At 39.4% G+C, this 20,488-nt stretch overlaps 3 protein-coding genes and 1 pseudogene across 3 annotated transcripts; all 4 read right to left on the bottom strand.

Annotated features, from left to right (window-relative positions):
- Positions 1–1,452: 1,452 nt before the first annotated feature.
- Positions 1,453–3,174, bottom strand: LOC122669314 (probable caffeine synthase 4). Its single transcript, XM_043866097.1, has 4 exons — positions 3,103–3,174; positions 2,561–2,971; positions 1,909–2,178; positions 1,453–1,806 (listed from the first exon to the last, which is right to left on the bottom strand). Exons 1-4 carry the CDS (start codon positions 3,172–3,174, stop codon positions 1,453–1,455), a joined length of 1,107 nt encoding a protein of 368 aa, XP_043722032.1.
- A 3,310-nt stretch (positions 3,175–6,484) lies between these two features.
- Positions 6,485–7,555, bottom strand: LOC122669231 (7-methylxanthine methyltransferase PCS1-like; the record flags this gene model as incomplete). The annotated part of the gene is made up of 2 exons (XM_043865981.1): positions 6,485–6,780; positions 7,129–7,555. Coding segments are annotated over 2 exons (723 nt in total), but the record flags the coding sequence as incomplete, so codon positions are not given.
- A 4,744-nt stretch (positions 7,556–12,299) lies between these two features.
- Positions 12,300–13,854, bottom strand: LOC122669145 (3,7-dimethylxanthine N-methyltransferase CkTbS-like; the record flags this gene model as incomplete). The annotated part of the gene is made up of 3 exons (XM_043865863.1): positions 12,300–12,647; positions 12,790–13,059; positions 13,468–13,854. Coding segments are annotated over 3 exons (1,005 nt in total), but the record flags the coding sequence as incomplete, so codon positions are not given.
- Positions 13,855–18,333: 4,479 nt separating this feature from the next.
- On the bottom strand, positions 18,334–19,486 carry LOC122669072 (annotated as a pseudogene).
- Between the last annotated feature and the right edge of the window lie 1,002 nt (positions 19,487–20,488).

Raw genomic sequence — 20,488 nt, 5'->3', positions numbered from 1 at the left:
CTCCACTACCTGCTCATGGTGTGGAGGCTTCAGCTTTGGCTGGAGGCATCTTGGAGGTGGTTTTGCCAACTGGGGAGTCTCATGTTGTGGATACTATTGCTCCTACGTACGTCTATTCGTAATGGCATGGTGGTGATGCATGGGATCAGGATCGTCTACGGCCTGCTGTCCATAGCAGTCGTAGCAGCCTCTTAATGAGGCACGGTGCAATGACTGCCTTACCCTTGCTCGGGCAAGGTGCTCGGGCAGGGGTAAGGCGGTCATTGCACTGTGCCTCATTAGGAGGCTGCTACGGCTGCTATGCGCAGGCAGGCTGTAGATGATCCAAATTGAGATGCATGCGACAGAGGTTGCGGAAATCGAGCAAATGGCTATTGTAGTTGAGAAGAGGGGTTTACAGAGGTAAACCAAGCAACGTCAAGGGAAGACACAGGATGTTAACAATGCTGGTCGCAAGCATTCTGAGCGGTTGGCATCTAAATTGACAAGTTGTCAATTAAGATCTTTTTTTGGAACATTAGAGGCATCTATAACAATGGACGTCTCTTGTAACAGTAGTATTTGGCTAGGGTGGTTCCAATTTACCCTTAATCAAAGCCGCCTTGATAATTACTATTGGCCATTGGCAGTATTGAGCACTATCAACCCTGTTCTCTTTGTTATCATTGCCCGTTACTACCCATACAAGGATGGTGAAATTGAAGATGAACAACTGAAAGTTTGAGAAACCCCCAACACAAAAAGAGAAAAAAAATAAAAAAAAGCTTTTTCTGCTTGACACCCAATTAATTTGCAACTTTTTCTTTTTTCCAATCATATTACTTAAAATTTCCAAAAAATAAAAATTGAAGTATGTTGCTTCTACAATTCTTAGAAACCGTAATGCCTATATCTCATTTATGGAGTTGTTAAGCCTAATGTTTTAATTATTGCTTTTATATATGTGGATGCAACCTTATGGCGATCCTCAACCCTGCCCCTTCTTTCCAAATTTTGGGTGTCTGTGTGTGAATTCAGATCCTCTTCAATGACATTGAACCATCAAAGTCGATCTCCCACCATCCATGGGGTGTGGTCCCCACATCCTAGATGTACTCCCCACACCCCATGGATAGTGGGAGATCGACTCTGGTGTTTAAATGTCATTAGAGAAGATCCGTAGTGAGTGAGTGAGTGTGTGTGTGTGAGGCAGCACGAGCACAAGGCAACACAGAGAGAGCATGATAGAAAAAAAGAAAATTAAAAGGACAAAGATTTTTTCTGCTAAAACTTCCCTGTTTTTAACCATGAAACTCGATATTGTGAGCAATTGCACGGATAACTTTATTAATGGAAAAAAATTAAAACGTACAAAGATTTTTTCCTGGCAGAGAGGACATCCACCTTAACCAGGAGCCAATTATTTCACACTCAAAACAAATCTAAACTCAAACTTCTTACATTGAAACTCAATTACTTCCAGCCCTTTCTCTGAAGTGTGATGGCAATGCTCACAAGTTCAATAGGAAGCTTCTTGACCATGTGATCAATTACCAAACGAGTAAATTTCTCATACAATGGTTCTATAATCTCATGTCCAAAGTGGTGAGAAATCAGGGGTTCTGAAACTGATCTGATATTTTTAGCTACCTTACCTCCCTTAACCTGCATGTTTGTCTCTTCCTTGTCCCCAATATCTAGAGCAAATGTTACCAACTGTTTTGTGTCGAAGGAGCCCTCCTTGTCTATTACTTCTTGAATTTCCTCGCATGATGCCGTGTAATATGGCACATTAAAAGAATCTAACTTCTCTTCCTCAATTAGTCCCTGTTGCCAAAAAAAAAAAAAAAATGCATGCATGGAAGGAACTTTAGCAATAAGCTAATGGAGTTTCTTGAAACCCAAAGATATGGTAAGTAGTAGTACTACCTCTGAAACCATAGCTATGAGGGCCTCTGATAATAGTTCCCAATAGTCACAAGTAGCTAAGGAAGGGTCGCCGCCTTGTCTACCATGAAGTATCAAGACCATACGAGCATTGAGGATCAACTCTTTTGATCTCAACTTGATGAACGAAGTAAAATCCTCTTGAAATTGTTCCAGGTAAGCTTTGCTGACAGGAGAGGGGCTAGTATTGGAGATGTAGATTTTCCCCCTGTTTATTGGAATACCGACTTCACTTGTGAGCCCTGGTGGAACCTGTCAACGATTTTCATTAATTCATTAAAAAAAATCAGTAATTTATGTAGTGATCTAAATTAGGGACTGAACGCTTAAAGCAAGTTTAAAAAAAAATATATATATATATATATATATAAAAAAAGAGAACACCAGGTCAAAAATGAGAAAGACATATCTCGACTTGGTTTTTAACAAAAACCCCTGCAACCTAGCGAGAATGGTTCCATCAGGTTCTCGTATGAGAACTATTTTCGTACACCAGAGATATGGCACATAGATGGAATCCACTAACTATTTAGGGTGTACCCAGTGCACGAGGCTCATTGCACACCTTGATTTGCTAGTGCTTGGTGGGGCCAAGTGAAACAGTTGGGAAGTGATGAAACTTAAACTTACTTACCCGAGAGAGCCAATGCGCACTGTAGCAAGAATGGACAAGGTGTAAACTATTTAAGGGGAACAGTCTCTCGTAGAAGGAGCCAGGAGCACCTGCAATGAAACACTTCTTACCATCCTCGCCGATCCTTTCTCCTTCAAGTTGTTGATAATTTTTAAAAAAGAATTTGAACGTTGAGTTGAAATCATTTCCAGGAAGATCATTTAAGAAAACTTGAAGCTCTGGCTGCTTTACACCTAATTCGTTGCACATTTTCTCTACTTTTCGTTTGATCGTAGTGATCACTGTGAACGTATTAGGACCGAAGGCGCAACCCAAGTCCGCAATGGTTAAGACATTAGAGGGAAGACCCTCATTGACGAGATCTTCAATGGCCTTCTCTAGGATAGGTTTTGCAGTTGATATCACCGATCTCTGCTCCAACCATAAAAATAAAAAATTTAAATCACAATATATAGAGCAAAAGTAATAGGATATAGATTTCCTTCACCATAAGAGGGAGAAAAAAAAATGAAAATGAGTTAGAGAGCTTAAGATGTACTAACATTGAAAGAATTCTGAGCATAGCTTGTATCTCGTTCTCCATTACTCATGCGTAGGAATTCCTTCACCCCCATGACTTCAGTTATCAATCAATGTATACTCTGATCACTCACTCGATAACGTTTCTCTTTATGTTTTGAGTTATTACTTCAACTATGTATGTATTTATAATAAGAGAAAGTTAGTCTTATGCTCGTTTGGTGATTATAATATAACTCAGCTGATATTTAGAAAAAAAAAAGAAAGCAACCGGATGGCGCACATGGCCTGCGAGAGCAATGTTCTTCACATGTTAGTTATGTGAGAGATGGCATATACAAAGTCTTATTAGGAAGAAGTCATATATAATAAGAAAAAGTTAGTCTTCCACCAGTAGTTGAAGGTGTGAACAGGTTTCTTCTAAGAGACAAACGGTGAATCCCTTCAATGGATCGGGTAGTGGTGGTTCCCATGTGATGGGCCATGGTCGTGGTGTGGTGCCTTAGAGACGAGTCTTCCAGGGGCTGCAATTATCTCCGTGTTTCTTTCTTTTTTGAGTATTTTTCGCAAGAAGTCATTATCACTCCAATATTCTCTCTCTTTCCCACGTTTCCTTATCAACAGTCCCACTCCAATATTCTGTCTCTTTTTTCTCCACGTTTCTTTTTTTGTTTTGAGTAATTTTTTTTCAAGAAATCCTTATAACCACTCCCACAATTCTTACTCCATTTATAAAAAACAAATAAGTTAATTCTCTCTCTCTCTCTCTCTCTCTCTCTCTTCTCTGGTGAGTCCACAAACTAAATGAGAGTTGAAGGTGATTAACTTACTAAATCTTTATCTTTATTCTCAACGACCTCACACAATCAAGTAGAATAAGAAAACATTGTTGAATTATTTTTTGGGTAATTTACACATACCACCCCTAAGGTTTGACGAAAGGATATTTTCACCCCCAGTTTTGGAAAATTCTGCGTACCCCCTGAGGTTTACAAACGGTAACAAATAAGCCCATTCTGTTAGTTCATGACTAACACTATTAAAAATTAGACTTGAATTGACGGAATTGCCCGTCTAAGAAGAACCAAAAAAAAAAAAAATGAATAGACAAAATTACCCTTACAAAGGGGGGAAAAAAAAAAAAAAACCTACAACTCATCTTCCCCAATCGAATTGGGGAAGTTGAGTTGCAGGTTTCAAAACCAAAGGGATGAAATACTTCAAATGTAATTCCAGAACAGCAATTCGATAGAAGGAAATCAAGTGTGCAGAACAGACGCAGTTGAGGGATGAAATTGATAGATTAAAAATTGGGCAATTTGGGTAGGTGCACTTGTAATAACTATGTGGGTTTTCACTCCCTTTCACTTGTTTCTGTCCATACTTTCTCCAATTATACCCATCTTCCAACCTCCTTTGATCTCTAATGGACATAGTGTTCTAAGGGTATTGATTGTCCTCAGATTGAAATCCACTACTGACTTGGGTATTAGTTTGAATCGTGGCAATCTCAGAAGAAAAGCTCTGGTTTGGGGCGAATTCGGATTTCACTATAGGCTTTGAATCAGTTTGCTTGTTGGATTCCTGCAGATTCCATCCTTGTTGCTGTCCTTTCAAGGTTTCTTCCTGTTTTCATCGAAACCAAAATCAATTAAGAAGCTCTAAGACCAAAATTAAATGAAACCCATAAATGGAAAGAAGAGACTAGAGAGAATCAGTATACCATAGAAGATGATGATGTTGCAGAAGTCTGAAACATCGAACCAGAAGACATAGCAGATCTTATTTGGGGCTGGAAAGAGAAATTGGAGTTATTTCCCTCGTCATTTTTTACACTTTGCTGAAAGCTACTCTTCCAATTGAATCCCTAGGCAGGCAATGAACCTTAACAATTAATAGAAATCAAGAACCAGAAAACTTGGCCGGACTTAGAGATTTTAGGGAACTAGACTTGAAGTAGTTCTAGGAAATCGATGGCAGAATCAAATGAAGAACTGAAACCCTGACGAATAGAAGGGTAGAGGGAAAGGAAGGAGAGTAAATTAGGATCGGTTCCATGGTGTTCCCTACAAGGATACCTGCAACTCATCTTCCATGGGTTTTATGGATTATATGATTTTATTTGGCAGCACAACCTTTTCACAAGTTACAGTTGTTGCATTCTTCAACAATCTTGCTGAGAGCCCGCTTTCTTCTTCGTTATTGGTACTTCCCCACCATGAAACCCAAGTAGGAATTAAATTAAGGGTAATTGACGAATCAATGGGGCGCTGGGATGGTTGCAACTCATGTTCCCCAATCGATTTTGGGGAAGATGAGTTGCAGGTTTTGGTTTTATTTTTTTTGGGGTTCTTCTTAGAAGGGCAATTTCGTCAGTTCAAGTCTAACTTTGAACAGTGTTAGACTGTTAGTCATGAACTAGCGGAATGGGCTTATTTGTTACCGTTTGCAAACCTCAGGGGGGTACGCAGAATTTTTCAAAACTGGGAGGTGAAAATATCCTTTTGTCAAACCTCAGGGGGGGTATGTGTAAATTACCCTTAATTTTTTTTTCAATAGAGAGAGACTCATCATTTTTGTTCTAATGTTCTACAACAGTTTTATCATGATCACATAGAGATATTAATGACAGGGTATACTTGGAGAATTTGAAGAAATTAGCATAAAACCAGCTCACATTTGCTAGAAAATAAATGATAGGGTGGCGTTCTCTTTTCCTTTCTATTAATTGAATAGATGAGCACTAAGCCAAAGATAACCAACAATAGGTACCATAAATCAAAATTAGTCACAACTTGGTGCTTTCCAATAATAAGCACCTTAAAAAAACAGAATTAATAAAATCGACTTTAAATTTAGACGAATATTGGAGTGGGAGTACCGGTGATAATTAAGGAAACATGGAGAAGAGAGAGAACATTGGAGTGATAAGGATTTCTTACAAAAAAAACTCAAAACAAGGAAAGAAACGTGGAGAAGAGAGAATATTGGAGTGAGATATGTCTTAATTGTCCCTTGTTTTATTTATGGTAAACCTTAATTAACACAACCTTTAACTTGCACAACAATTATTCAAGTAATATTCAAAATCTTATTTAACTAAATTGAGTATTTTTTATTGCCTAAATTGCATCAAAGGTCATTATCACTTAATTCTAATCCAACAATTCACTAGTTGGTTGATTGTCGGAATTTACAAAATTGTCATTGATCTTATACATTTTTCACATTATTGCTTTGGTGGGCCTTCGATCGCATCAGTTTGGGATTTACAATTTTTTTAATGATTGGTACTTGCATGGAAATTACTTGCTACTGTAAGGGGAGATTGAAGATTGTTTATTAGAGTTTATTTGCAGTTGCTCTTGATTATGTGATTTTTTGTAATGCTCATCCCTTGAAAGGCTAATTATTGGTAAGTAGTAGTACTACCTCTCCGAAACCATCGCTATGAGGGCCTCGATAATAGTTCCCAATAATCACAGGTAGGCGATGAGGGTCGCCGCCTTGTCTACCATGAAGTATCAAGACCATACGAGCGTTGGGGATCAACTCTTTTGATCTGAACTTGATGAATGAAGTAAAATCCTCTTGAAATTGTTCCAGGTAAGCTTTGCTAACGGGAGGGGGGCTAGTATTAGAGATGTAGATTTTCCCCTTGTTTATTGGAATACCTACTTCACTTGTGAGCCCTGGTGGAACTCACAACGAGTTTCATTAATTCATTCAAAAATATCGTAATTTATGTAGTGATCTAAATTAAGGACTGAACGATTAAAGCAAGTTAATAAAAAAAAAAAAAAGAAATAAAAAAGAGAACACATGGCCAAAAATGAAAAAGAAATATCTCGACTTGGTTTCGACAAAAACCCCTCCAACCTAGCGAGAATGGTTCCATCAGGTTCTCTTACACCAGAGCTATGGCACATAGATGGACTCTACTAACTATTTAGGGTGTACCCAGTGCACGATGCTCAATGCACACCTTGAGTTGTTGGTGCTTGGTGGGGCCAAGTGAAACAGTTGGGAAGTGATGAAACTCAACTTACTTACCCGAGAGAGCCAGTGGGCACTGTAGCAAGAATGGACAAGGTGTAAACTATTTAAGGGGAACAGTCTCTCGTAGAAGGAGCTAGGAGCACCTGCAATGAAACACTTCTTACCATCCTCGACGACCCTTTCTCCTTCAAGTTGTTGATAATTTTCAAAAAAGAACTTGAACGTTGAGTTGAAATCATTTCCAGGAAGATCATTTAAGTAAACTTGAAGCTCTGGCTGCTTTACACCTAATTCGTTACACCTTTTCTCTACTTTTCGTTTGATCGTAGTGATCACTGTGAACGTATTAGGACCGAAGGCGCAACCCAAGTCCGCAATGGTTAAGACATTAGAGGGAAGGCCCTCGCTCACGAGATCTTCAATGGCCTTCTCTAGGATAGGTTTTGCAGTTGATATCACCGATCTCTGCTCCAACCATCAAAAAAAAAAAAAACAACATTTAAATCACAATATATACAGCAAAAGTAATAGGATATAGATTTCCTTCACCATAAGAGGGAAAAAAAAAAAAGAAAAAGAAAATGAGTTAGAGTTTAAGATGTAACAACATTGAAAGAATTCTGAGCATAGCTTGTATCTTGTTCTCCATTACTCATGCGTAGGAATTCCTTTACCCCCATGACTTCAGTGATCAATCAATGTATACTCTGATCACTCGATAACGTTTCTATGTTTTGAGTTACTTCAACTGTGTATGTATATATAATAAGACAAAGTTAGTCTTCCACCAGTAGTTGTTGAAGGTGTGAACAGGTTTCTTCTAAGAGACAACGAGAATCCCTTCAATTATTGTGGCTTGTGGAAGACAATTTGAATTTTGCATGGGGGCTCAAATGTATTAAATATGCTTTACCAAAAAAAAAATGCATTAAATATGTTAGTGGAAGACAATTTACCTTATCTACTGATGAGTTGGATGCATAGTTTGAGGTATCGGATCGGATCGGTCGATATTGGTTGGATCGGATCGGTATCAGTCGAGACCGATCGTGATACCGATCTGATCCAGCTGTACGGACAGGGGTAAAAATGTAAAAAATTAAAAATTTTTTTATAAGAGAACAGGGACAAAAGTGTTATATTTGCCCGAGTTGGGCGATCCCGATTTGTATCGGTCGATCCGAACCGATCCAGCCGATACCGAGATCACAAACCATGGTTGGATGGGAGAAGTAATAGTCAAACTGGTGGTGTTCCCTATTTGAAAGGTCCCACAATCTGAGATTTGTATTTCGTCGTCAAATATTTCGGATCAGGGATTTGTGAATCTTGGTTTGGGTCGTGGATCGGGTAGTGGTGGTTCCCATGTGATGGGCCATGGTCGTGGTGTGGTGCCCTAGAGGCGAGTCTTCCAGGGGCATGCATGGGGACGTTATCCGTGGGGGTGGGTCTACGGGCTGTTCTCCTCCACTACCCCTAGTCATGGTGTGGAGGCTTCGACTTTGGTGGAGGATTCTTGGAGGTGGTTTTGCCACGGGGGGAGTTTCATCTCGTGGATACTATTGATGTACGTGCATTTGGTGATGGCATGGTTGTGGTGCATGCAGCAGGTTGCGGAAATCGATCAAATGGCTATTGTAGTTGAGAAGAGGGATTTACAGGGGCAAAGCAAGCATTGTCACGGGAAGACACAAGATGTTAACAATGCTGGTCACAATCATTATGAGTGGTTGGCATCTAAATCGAAGGTGAGCAGTACCTCCTTCATCATTTGGTAAAAGGGTCTTATAAGTTATTTTTAAGGATGTCAGGATGATTTGGCTTAGATGTAGGGCAAAAGTCCTTCTTCAGAGAGATATCGATGTCTGTCCGTGTCCTATTATCATCAGAGCTGGGGGGTGACAAAATTCAGTGTCGACAATAGTCGTTATTTTATCTGTATACAGATAACGAAAATCCCATATATAGCCGTTACTCTGCCTGAAGTCTGAGTAACGATACCCATATAGCCTTTACTTTGTCCGACAAGAGAGAGGCAAGTCGATCATCCGTCTCTACCTGAGCCGTGGGACATCGCATATTTCGTATTTGGTACATTTTCCATTCATTTCTTTTATTTCTTTACAGGTATTTGTCTATTTTCTTTTTATTATTTTTTGCATAATGTAGACCATTAAAGTAGTTCGCTTTAGTGTACATAGTCAATGATTTTTTTCTTTCTTTATCATATTTAGTGCATAATAATTTAGTCTTACATGTTGGTATATGACATATTAAGGGAGAATTTTTTAAATCTAACATCTAGTAGAAAGATCGGTTTAACTGGGAGAGATGGGGTGCTAATACCTTCCCATGTTCGTAACTTGACCACTTACCCATTATCTCCAGTCAGACCATATGGAATCACATAGCCCTTTCCGCTAACTCCGGATGGGGCTACACCCATTGGGTCCTAGGCCCTAATCCTAGGTGGCGACTCCTTTTTTTTTATGAAGCATGATTTCAATCCCCATAATGATGTATCAAAATGATACGTGATAATCCATCGAAGGAAAATCCTGTCGCCATAAGGCCGAGGAAACCTCCTCCGAGGACCACAAGATTTACACATAGGTTGTGGATTGAGTGTGACTCGATGGCGGTGTTGTTGGTGGTCCAATTTGGGTCTATTCCTTGGTTTATGCGTCAACTATGGAATAGCCTTCTTCGTATTTGAAAGCTATCCATTGAAAGATTTCTCACTGTTTCAGAGAAGTGAACTCGGTGGCAGATTTTTTTGCTAAGTACTCGGCAAAGCATCGTTCATCTTTTGTTTAGGATGATGATTTCCCTTTCCCTGTGAAAGGTTATTTATTAGATGATGCTCTAGGGCGCCAAAGAATCAGGTTTGACTAGAACCTCTTTCTTTGGTGCGGACACCTAAAATTCCCTTTTACACTCTTTCTATATTGGCACGGTTATTCAAGTTCGCTGGCCAACAATTTCTACATTACATCAAGGTTAATATTATGTTACTAAAATTCCCCCCACCCCCACAAAAAAAAAGAAGAAAAAAATGAAGGATGCTGTTTTTACAATTCGTAGCAACCGTTATGCCTATATCTCATTTATGGAGTGGTTGAAGCCTAATGTTTAATTATTGGAAAAGCTGGTAATCATAAATAATAGAAAGAGTAATCACAGTAAAAAAAGTTTTCCATAAATCTTTTCTGGTTTGACTGTGCAATTAGAGTTCTTACGGAATACTAATGAAGTGATATGTCAGTGTTATTTGTATGAGATATCTCTAGATATAATCTTAGATATCCTTTATAATTAGGCAATGCCAGATGAATATAGGTACTGGATATGACCTATGTTATATTGATCATCAACTCCCTTGCGACTTGCGACTTGTTCAGATCAGCTCCACATATGTAGAGAGTAGATATTCTTCAAAGAAAAAAAAAAGAAAAAAGAAAAAAGGTTAGCCTCTTAGTACTACATATCCAAAACGCTAACCTCACATATATGTGAGCTTCATGAACATTACGAGCCAATTTAGATGTTAGAAAATAATTATTTTTGATTTTTCATATCACAATGGTACGGGTTTCCTGGGTCAAAGTGTATTATATATATAGTCTTATGTGTTCTTATTGGCTTGCGAGAGCAATGTTTGATCTTCGCATGTTATGTGAGATAGCATGCTGTTTTTGTTCCAATACGTGACATTTGAGGCCATAAATAGATCAGCATGCATGAGTCCCATTTTTTCCTCAAACACATGTTGACCATATATTGAGGGGCATGGAACTGTTCATAACCACCTGTTTTATTTTTGTCATTTACAAGGGGATGAGGGGTTTTTATGGAAACAAAATTAAATTGTGATTGAGTCTAAGATGTACATTCACTTGTTGATACCTGTTGATGATCCATTCTCCTCAATATGAGCATTGAAGGGGTGTTGCACGGTTCATTAATTGGTGCTATCTTTAGTTCATCTTTTGGACAGACTAAATCAATTCTTCATTCGCATCTGAAAATTATTCTATACTTTATATTAGGACTGCTCGGTTGTTTCGTTTTATGAAAAGTTCTGGGGTTGTATTTTCATGAGCCGTAATTACATGTCGCCCACTTGACTCATTCTTTCATAAATGATATTTTGATATTATATTCTTTTGGCACATGTATATATGGAGAATGTTGTCTATCTTGAGGAAATATTATATTATTAAATTTCATGACCTCACATGTTGGAGTGATCCATGCCCTTTCAAATTCATCTAAACGCTCTTATATTCTCTTTCCTCCCTGATAGTGTCTCTCCTCCAATTCCAACCTCCCTCACTTCCATTGACAAACAATGATTTAAATAGTGAATGTGAAGAGGCACAAAGTACGCCTTAGGCTCGAAGAACCTTTTACCTTAGAATATTCACTACACATATCCCTTTAGCAACTTGTTACATGACTTACATCATAAGTTCCTATCCGGTAAGATCCCATGGAGTTTCATGCAAAGCTGGTGGTCTATTTCCCCTTTCCTAAACTCTATCCATTGGAGAATCACACACTGCTACAGGGAAACTAATGCTGCAGCGGATGCCCTTGCAAACCATGCCGCAAGAAGAAAGGAGTCAAGCTCTTGGCAACCCTCCCCGGGTTTCATCTCCCACGTTATAAGCTGGGATGCCATAGGCCGGCCCTATTACAGATTCACTTAGGCTGCTTCTGTGTGGTGGGGGCTTATGCCCATTTTTGTTTTTGTCTTAACTGATATGAAGTCCTTTTTGTAACACATCCTTTTTATTTTTCATATCAATACATTCCTGATCTTAAGCCAAAAAAAAAAAAGGCTTACATCATAAGTAGAGGCGTAAACTGAAAGATATAAAGAAAAAACAAATCTAAGATATAAATAGATGGACTAGAAGAAGCCCTACCATAACCCCCTCCCAGCAAAATAGTGTGAGGCCACACAGGCAGAAGGCGAGAGAGAGAGAGAGAGAGAATTAAATGGACAAAGATTTTTTCAGCTAAATCTTCCCCGTTTTTAACCAAGAAACTCAATATTGTGAGCAGTTGTTCCGATAACTTTATTAATGGTGAAAAATTAAAAGTACAAAGAATTTTTCCTTGGGGAAGGACATCCACCTTAACCAGGAGCCAATTATTTCACACTCAAAACAAATCTAAACCCAAACTAGCTTCTTACATTGAAACTCAATTACTTCTAGCCCTTTCTTTGAAGTGTGATGGCAATGCTCACAAGTTCAATAGGAAGCTTCTTGACCATGTCATCAATTACCAAACAAGTAAATTTCTCATACAATGGTTCTATAATCTCATGTCCAAAGTGGTGAGAAATCAGGGGTTCTGAAACTGATCTGATATTTTTAGCTACCTTATCTCCCTTAACTTGCATGTTTGTCTCTTCCTTGTCCCCAATATCTAGAGCAAATGTTACCAATTGTTTTGTGTCGAAGGAGCCTTCCTTGTCTATTACTTCTTGAATTTCCTTGCATGATGCCGTGTAATATGGCACATTAAAAGAATCTAACTTCTCTTCCTCAATTAGTCCCTGTTGCCAAAAAGAAAAAAAAAAAAAAAAAAACTCCTAATTAGTTAAAAAGAAATATATACGCATGCATGGAAGGAACTTTAGCAATAAGCTAATGGAGTTTCTTAAAGCCCAAAGATATGTAAGTAGTAGTACTACGTACCTCTGAAACCATAGCTATGAGGGCCTCTGATAATAGTTCCCAATAATCACAGGTAGCTGAGGAGGGGTCGCCGCCTTGTCTACCATGAAGTATCAAGACCATACGAGCGTTGGGGATCAACTCTTTTGATCTCAGCATGATGAACGAAGTAAAATCCTCTTGAAATTGTTCCAGGTAAGCTTTGCTCACGGGAGGGGGGCTAGTATTGGAGATGTAGATTTTCCCCTTGTTTATTGGAATACCTACTTCATTTGTGAGCCCTGGTGGAACCTGTCAACGATTTCCATTAATTTATTAAAAAATATTAGTAATTTATGTCGTTATCTAAATTAAGGACTGGACGCTTAAAGCAAGTTAATAAAAAAAAAAAAGAAATATAAAAGAGAACACCAGGCCAAAAATGAGAAAGACATATCTCGACTTGGTTTCGACCGAAACCCCTCCAACCTAGCGAGAATGGTTCCATCAGGTTCTCGTATGAGAACTATTCTCGTACACCAGAGATAATGGCATATAGATGGAATCCACTAACTATTTAGGGCGTACCCAGTGCACGATGCTCAATGCATACCGGCCTTGATTTGTTGGTGCTTGGTGGGGCCAAGTGAAATAGTTGGGAAGTGATGAAACTTAAATTTACTTACCCGAGAGAGCCAGTGCGCCGTAGCAAGAATGGACAAGGTGTAAACTATTCAAGGGGAATAGTCTCTCGTAGAAGGAGCCAGGAGCACCTGCAATGAAACACTTCTTACTATCTTCGCCGATCCTTTCTCCTTCAAGTTGTTGATAATTTTCAAAAAAGAACTTGAACGTTGAGTTGAAATCATTTCCAGGAAGATCATTTAAGAAAACTTGAAGCTCTGGCTGTTTTACACCTAATTCGTTGCACCTTTTCTCTACTTTTCGTTTGATCGTAGTGATCACTGTGAACGTATTAGGACCGAAGGCGCAACCCAAGTCCGCAATGGTTAAGACATTAGAGGGAAGGCCCTCGCTCACGAGATCTTCAATGGCCTTCTCTAGGATAGGTTTTGCAGTTGATATCACCGATCTCTGCTCCAACCATCAAAAAAAAAAAAAAAAAAAAAAAAAAAAAAAAAAAAATTTTAATCACAATATATACAGCAAAAGTAATAGGATATAGATTTCGTTCACCATAAGAGGGGGAAAAAAAAATTTGAAAATGAGTTAGAGAGCTTAAGATGTACTAACATTGAAAGAATTCTGAGCATAGCTTGTATCTCGTTCTCCGTTACTCATGCGTAGGAATTCCTTCACCCCCCATGATTTCAGTGATGAATCAATGTATACTCTGATCACTCGATAACGTTTCTATATATGTTTTGAGTTATTACTTCAACTATGCATGTATATATAATAAGAGAAAGTTAGTTTTGTCTTCCACCAGTAGGGAGGAGAGCAACCGGAAGGCGCACATCCGATGGCGTGCGAGACCAATGTTCTTCACATGTGTTCTTCAATCACATGTCGTTGTTGACCATATCTGACTAATAAAAAAACCAAAACATGTATGTAGTTGAAGGAGTTGTATCGGATGTGGCGATAAGGAATGAAGAGACAAGAACCCCTTCAATTATTGTGGCTTGTGGAAAACACTTGGAATTTTCCATGGGGATTAAAATGTATTAAATAAATGTTGAAGGAAGACAATTGGAATTTTGCATGTGGACTATAACGCATTAAACGTGCTTTACCCCAAAAAAAAAATATATTAAATATGTTAGCGAAAGACAATTTAGTTGTCAAACTGGAAAATACTAGACTTGGGGTGGGGTGTCTTTCTAAGGATCGTTTTTTCTTCTTGAAGGTCCTTTACCTGTACCTTATCTGCTGATGAGTGAGAAGTTATAGTCAGACTGGTGGTGCTCCCTATTTGGAAGGTCCACAATCTGATCGAGATTTGTATTTCAAATTCAAATATTTCGGATCATGGATTTGTGACTCTTGACCTGGGTAGTGGTGGATCCCATGTGATGGGTCATGGTCACGGTGTGGTGTCCTAGGGGCGAGTCTTCCAGGGGCATGCATGGGGATAAACTCTTTTGATCTCAACTTGATGAACGAAGTTCGATCCTCTTGAAATTGTTTGAGGTAAGCTTTGCTGACGGCAGGGGGGCTAGTAGGATTAGGATCCTCTGCAGTACTGGCGGGGTGGCAATGCACATCCGACGGCACAACAGAGGCTAGGTGGCACACTTGGCTGGCCTCTGCTCTGCTGGGCCGTCGGATGTCCACTGCCGCCCCGCCGGTACTACAGAGGATTTTAATACAAGCTAATATTGGAGATGTAGATTTTCCCCTTGCTTATTGGAATACCTACATCACTTGTGAACCCTAGTGAAACATGTCAACAAGTTCCATTAATTCATTAAAAAATATCAGTAATTTATGTAGTGATCTAAATTAAGGACTGAAAAAGCTTAAAAAGTTAACAAAAAAATATATATATATATATATATAAAGAGAACACCAGGCCAAAAATGAGAAAGACATATCTCGACTTGGTTTCGACAGAAACCCCTCCAACCTAGTGAGAATGGTTCCATTAGGTTCTCGTATGAGAACTATTCTCATACACCAAAACTATGACACATAAATGGAATCCACTAACTATTTAGGGCGTACCTAGTGCACGAGACTCAATGTACACCTTGATTTGCTGGTGCTTGATGGGGCCAAGTGAAACAGTTGGTAAATGATGAAACTTAAACTTACTTACCTAAGAGAGCCAGTGCGCACTATAGCAAGAATGGACAAGGTGTAAACTATTTATTAACTTACTTATTTTCCAAAGTCTTATAAGGAATGCTATTTTTGTTCCAATACATTACATTTGAGGCCATTCTCTTATTAGGTCAGCATGAGTCCGATTTTTCCTTAATCACATGTTGTTGACAAAGGAAACCATGATCGAGAAGGTTTTATACCCTAATAGCGAGTGCCGATTGAGTTCCAGAGGCTACTTACATTGAGGAAGATGGAGTTAACCCACGGGTTGTCGCTCACTCAGTCAAAACTCGGGAATTATCTCGGCTGAAGTGGACACAAGTTGCTAGCAAAAGTCTTGCCGTGCAATGTAATTCAAAAGATAAAGTGGTTAGAGATGGGATTGGGGTCACCTCAATTGACTGTAATCTTTTCAAGGGATAGGTGTTAGAGAAGGAGTTGTAGGATCGGATGTGGCGATAAGGAATGAAGATCGACGGCGGGTCCTAGAGATGATAACGTCACTGGCTTATGCGAGCTTATACCGACGCTTCCACGGATTCCACATGTATTAAAATGGCATCGTTATTGAAATGGGACCCACATGCTTTGATTCTTGGTCTGGATCGTGGATCGGGTAGTGGTGGTTCCCATGTGATGGGCCATGGTCGTGGTGTGGTGCCCTAGAGGCAAGTCTTTCAGGGGCATGCATAGGGACATTATCCGGGGGGTAGGTAGGTCTGTGGGCTGTTCTCCACTACCTGCTCATGGTGTGGAGGCTTCAGCTTTGGCTGGAGGCTTCTTGGAGGTGGTTTTGCCAATTGGGGAGTCTCATGTTGTGGATACTATTGCTCCTAAGTCTATTCGTAATGGCATGGTGGTGATGCATGGGATCAGGATCGTCTATGGCCTGCTGTTCATAGTAGTCGTAGCAGCCTCTTAATGAGGCACGGTGCAATGATCGCCTTACCCTTGCTCGGGCAAGGTGCTCGGGCAGGGGTAAGGCGGTCATTGCACTGTGCCTCATTAGGAGGTTGCTACGGCTGTATATGCTGCAGCAGTCAGTAGATGATCCAAATTGAGATGCATGCGACGGAGGTTGCGGAAATCGAGCAAATGGCTATTGTAGTTGAGAAGAGGGATTTACAGAGGTAAACCAAGCAACGTCAAGGGAAGACACAGGATGTTAACAATGCTGGTCGCAAGCATTCTGAGCGGTTGGCATCTAAATTGACAAGTTGTCAATTAAGATCTTTTTTTGGAACATTAGAGGCATCTATAACAATGGACGTCTCTTGTAATGAGAGTATTTGGCTAGGGTGGTTCCAATTTACCCTTAATCAAAGCCGCCTTGATAATTACTATTGGCCATTGGCGTGTTGAGCACTATCAACCCTGTTCTCTTTGTTATCATTGCCCGTTACTACCCATACAAGGATGGTGAAATTGAAGATGAACAACTGAAAGTTTGAGAAACCCCCAACACAAAAAGAGAAAAAAAATAAAAAAAAGCTTTTTCTGCTTGACACCCAATTAATTTGCAACTTTTTCTTTTTTCCAATCATATTACTTAAAATTTCCAAAAATAAAAATTGAAGTATGTTGCTTCTACAATTCTTAGAAACCGTAATGCCTATATCTCATTTATGGAGTTGTTAAGCCTAATGTTTTAATTATTGCTTTTATATATGTGGATGCAACCTTATGGCGATCCTCAACCCTGCCCCTTCTTTCCAAATTTTGGGTGTCTGTGTGTGAATTCAGATCCTCTTCAATGACATTTAACCATCAAAGTCGATCTCCCACCATCCATGGGGTGTGGTCCCCACATCCTAGATGTACTCCCACACCCCATGGATAGTGGGAGATCGACTCGTGTTTAAATGTCATTAGAGAAGATCCGTAGTGAGTGAGTGAGTGTGTGTGTGTGAGGCAGACGAGCACAAGGCAACACAGAGAGAGCATGATAGAAAAAAGAAAATTAAAAGGACAAAGATTTTTTCTGCTAAAACTTCCCTGTTTTTAACCATGAAACTCGATATTGTGAGCAATTGCACGGATAACTTTATTAATGGAAAAAAATTAAAACGCATAAAGATTTTTTCCTGGCGAGAGGACATCCACCTTAACCAGGAGCCAATTATTTCACACTCAAAACAAATCTAAACTCAAACTTCTTACATTGAAACTCAATTACTTCCAGCCCTTTCTCTGAAGTGTGATGGCAATGCTCACAAGTTCAATAGGAAGCTTCTTGACCATGTGATCAATTACCAAACGAGTAAATTTCTCATACAATGGTTCTATAATCTCATGTCCAAAGTGGTGAGAAATCAGGGGTTCTGAAACTGATCTGATATTTTTAGCTATCTTATCTCCCTTAACTTGCATGTTTGTCTCTTCCTTGTCCCCAATATCTAGAGCAAATGTTACCAATTGTTTTGTGTCGAAGGAGCCTTCCTTGTCTATTACTTCTTGAATTTCCTTGCATGATGCCGTGTAATATGGCACATTAAAAGAATCTAACTTCTCTTCCTCAATTAGTCCCTGTTGCCAAAAATAAAAAAAAAAAAAAAAAACTCCTAATTAGTTAAAAAGAAATATATACGCATGCATGGAAGGAACTTTAGCAATAAGCTAATGGAGTTTCTTAAAGCCCAAAGATATGTAAGTAGTAGTACTACGTGCCTCGAAACCATAGCTATGAGGGCCTCGATAATAGTTCCCAATAATCACAGGTAGGCCGAGGAGGGTCGCCGCCTTGTCTACCATGAAGTATCAAGACCATACGAGCGTTGGGGATCAACTCTTTTGATCTCAAATGATGAACGAAGTAAAATCCTCTTGAAATTGTTCCAGGTAAGCTTTGCTCACGGGAGGGGGGGCTAGTATTGGAGATGTAGATTTTCCCCTTGTTTATTGGAATACCTACTTCATTTGTGAGCCCTGGTGGAACCTGTCAACGATTTCCATTAATTTATTAAAAAATATTAGTAATTTATGTCGTTATCTAAATTAAGGACTGGACGCTTAAAGCAAGTTAATAAAAAAAAAAAGAAATATAAAAGAGAACACCAGGCCAAAAATGAGAAAGACATATCTCGACTTGGTTTCGACCAAACCCCTCCAACCTAGCGAGAATGGTTCCATCGGGTTCTCGTATGAGAACTATTCTCGTACACCAGAGATAATGGCATATAGATGAAATCCACTAACTATTTAGGGCGTACCCAGTGCACGATGCTCAATGCATACCGGCCTTGATTTGTTGGTGCTTGGTGGGGCCAAGTGAAATAGTTGGGAAGTGATGAAACTTAAATTTACTTACCCGAGAGAGCCAGTGCGCACTGTAGCAAGAATGGACAAGGTGTAAACTATTCAAGGGGAATAGTCTCTCGTAGAAGGAGCCAGGAGCACCTGCAATGAAACACTTCTTACCATCTTCGCCGATCCTTTCTCCTTCAAGTTGTTGATAATTTTCAAAAAAGAACTTGAACGTTGAGTTGAAATCATTTCCAGGAAGATCATTTAAGAAAACTTGAAGCTCTGGCTGTTTTACACCTAATTCGTTGCACCTTTTCTCTACTTTTCGTTTGATCGTAGTGATCACTGTGAACGTATTAGGACCGAAGGCGCAACCCAAGTCCGCAATGGTTAAGACATTAGAGGGAAGGCCCTCGCTCACGAGATCTTCAATGGCCTTCTCTAGGATAGGTTTTGCAGTTGATATCACCGATCTCTGCTCCAACCATCAAAAAAAAAAAAAAAAAAAAAAAAAAAAAAAAAAAAAAAATAATCACAATATATACAGCAAAAGTAATAGGATATAGATTTCGTTCACCATAAGAGGGGGAAAAAAAAATTTGAAAATGAGTTAGAGAGCTTAAGATGTACTAACATTGAAAGAATTCTGAGCATAGCTTGTATCTCGTTCTCCGTTACTCATGCGTAGGAATTCCTTCACCCCCATGATTTCAGTGATGAATCAATGTATACTCTGATCACTCGATAACGTTTCTATATATGTTTTGAGTTATTACTTCAACTATGCATGTATATATAATAAGAGAAAGTTAGTTTTGTCTTCCACCAGTAGGGAGGAAAGCAACCGGAAGGCGCACATCCGATGGCGTGCGAGACCAATGTTCTTCACATGTGTTCTTCAATCACATGTCGTTGTTGACCATATCTGACTAATAAAAAAACCAAAACATGTATGTAGTTGAAGGAGTTGTATCGGATGTGGCGATAAGGAATGAAGAGACAAGAACCCCTTCAATTATTGTGGCTTGTGGAAAACACTTGGAATTTTCCATGGGGATTAAAATGTATTAAATAAATGTTGAAGGAAGACAATTGGAATTTTGCATGTGGACTATAACGCATTAAACGTGCTTTACCCCAAAAAAAAAATATATTAAATATGTTAGCGAAAGACAATTTAGTTGTCAAACTGGAAAATACTAGACTTGGGGTGGGGTGTCTTTCTAAGGATCGTTTTTTCTTCTTGAAGGTCCTTTACCTGTACCTTATCTGCTGATGAGTGAGAAGTTATACTCAGACTGGTGGTGCTCCCTATTTGGAAGGTCCACAATCTTATCGAGATTTGTATTTCAAATTCAAATATTTCGGATCATGGATTTGTGACTCTTGACCTGGGTAGTGGTGGATCCCATGTGATGGGTCATGGTCACGGTGTGGTGTCCTAGGGGCGAGTCTTCCAGGGGCATGCATGGGGATAAACTCTTTTGATCTCAACTTGATGAACGAAGTTCGATCCTCTTGAAATTGTTTGAGGTAAGCTTTGCTTGACGGCGGGGGCTAGTAGGATTAGGATCCTCTGCATATGGCGGGGTGGCAATGCACATCCGACGGCACAACAGAGGCTAGGTGGCACACTTGGCTGGCCTGCTCTCGCTGGGCCGTCGGATGTGCACGCGCCGCCGGTACTGAGAGATTTTAATACAAGCTA

Source organism: Telopea speciosissima, chromosome 1, assembly GCF_018873765.1.
Source record: "Telopea speciosissima isolate NSW1024214 ecotype Mountain lineage chromosome 1, Tspe_v1, whole genome shotgun sequence".
Lineage (NCBI taxonomy): Eukaryota > Viridiplantae > Streptophyta > Magnoliopsida > Proteales > Proteaceae > Telopea > Telopea speciosissima.
This window is presented reverse-complemented; position numbering and strand designations above follow the sequence as displayed.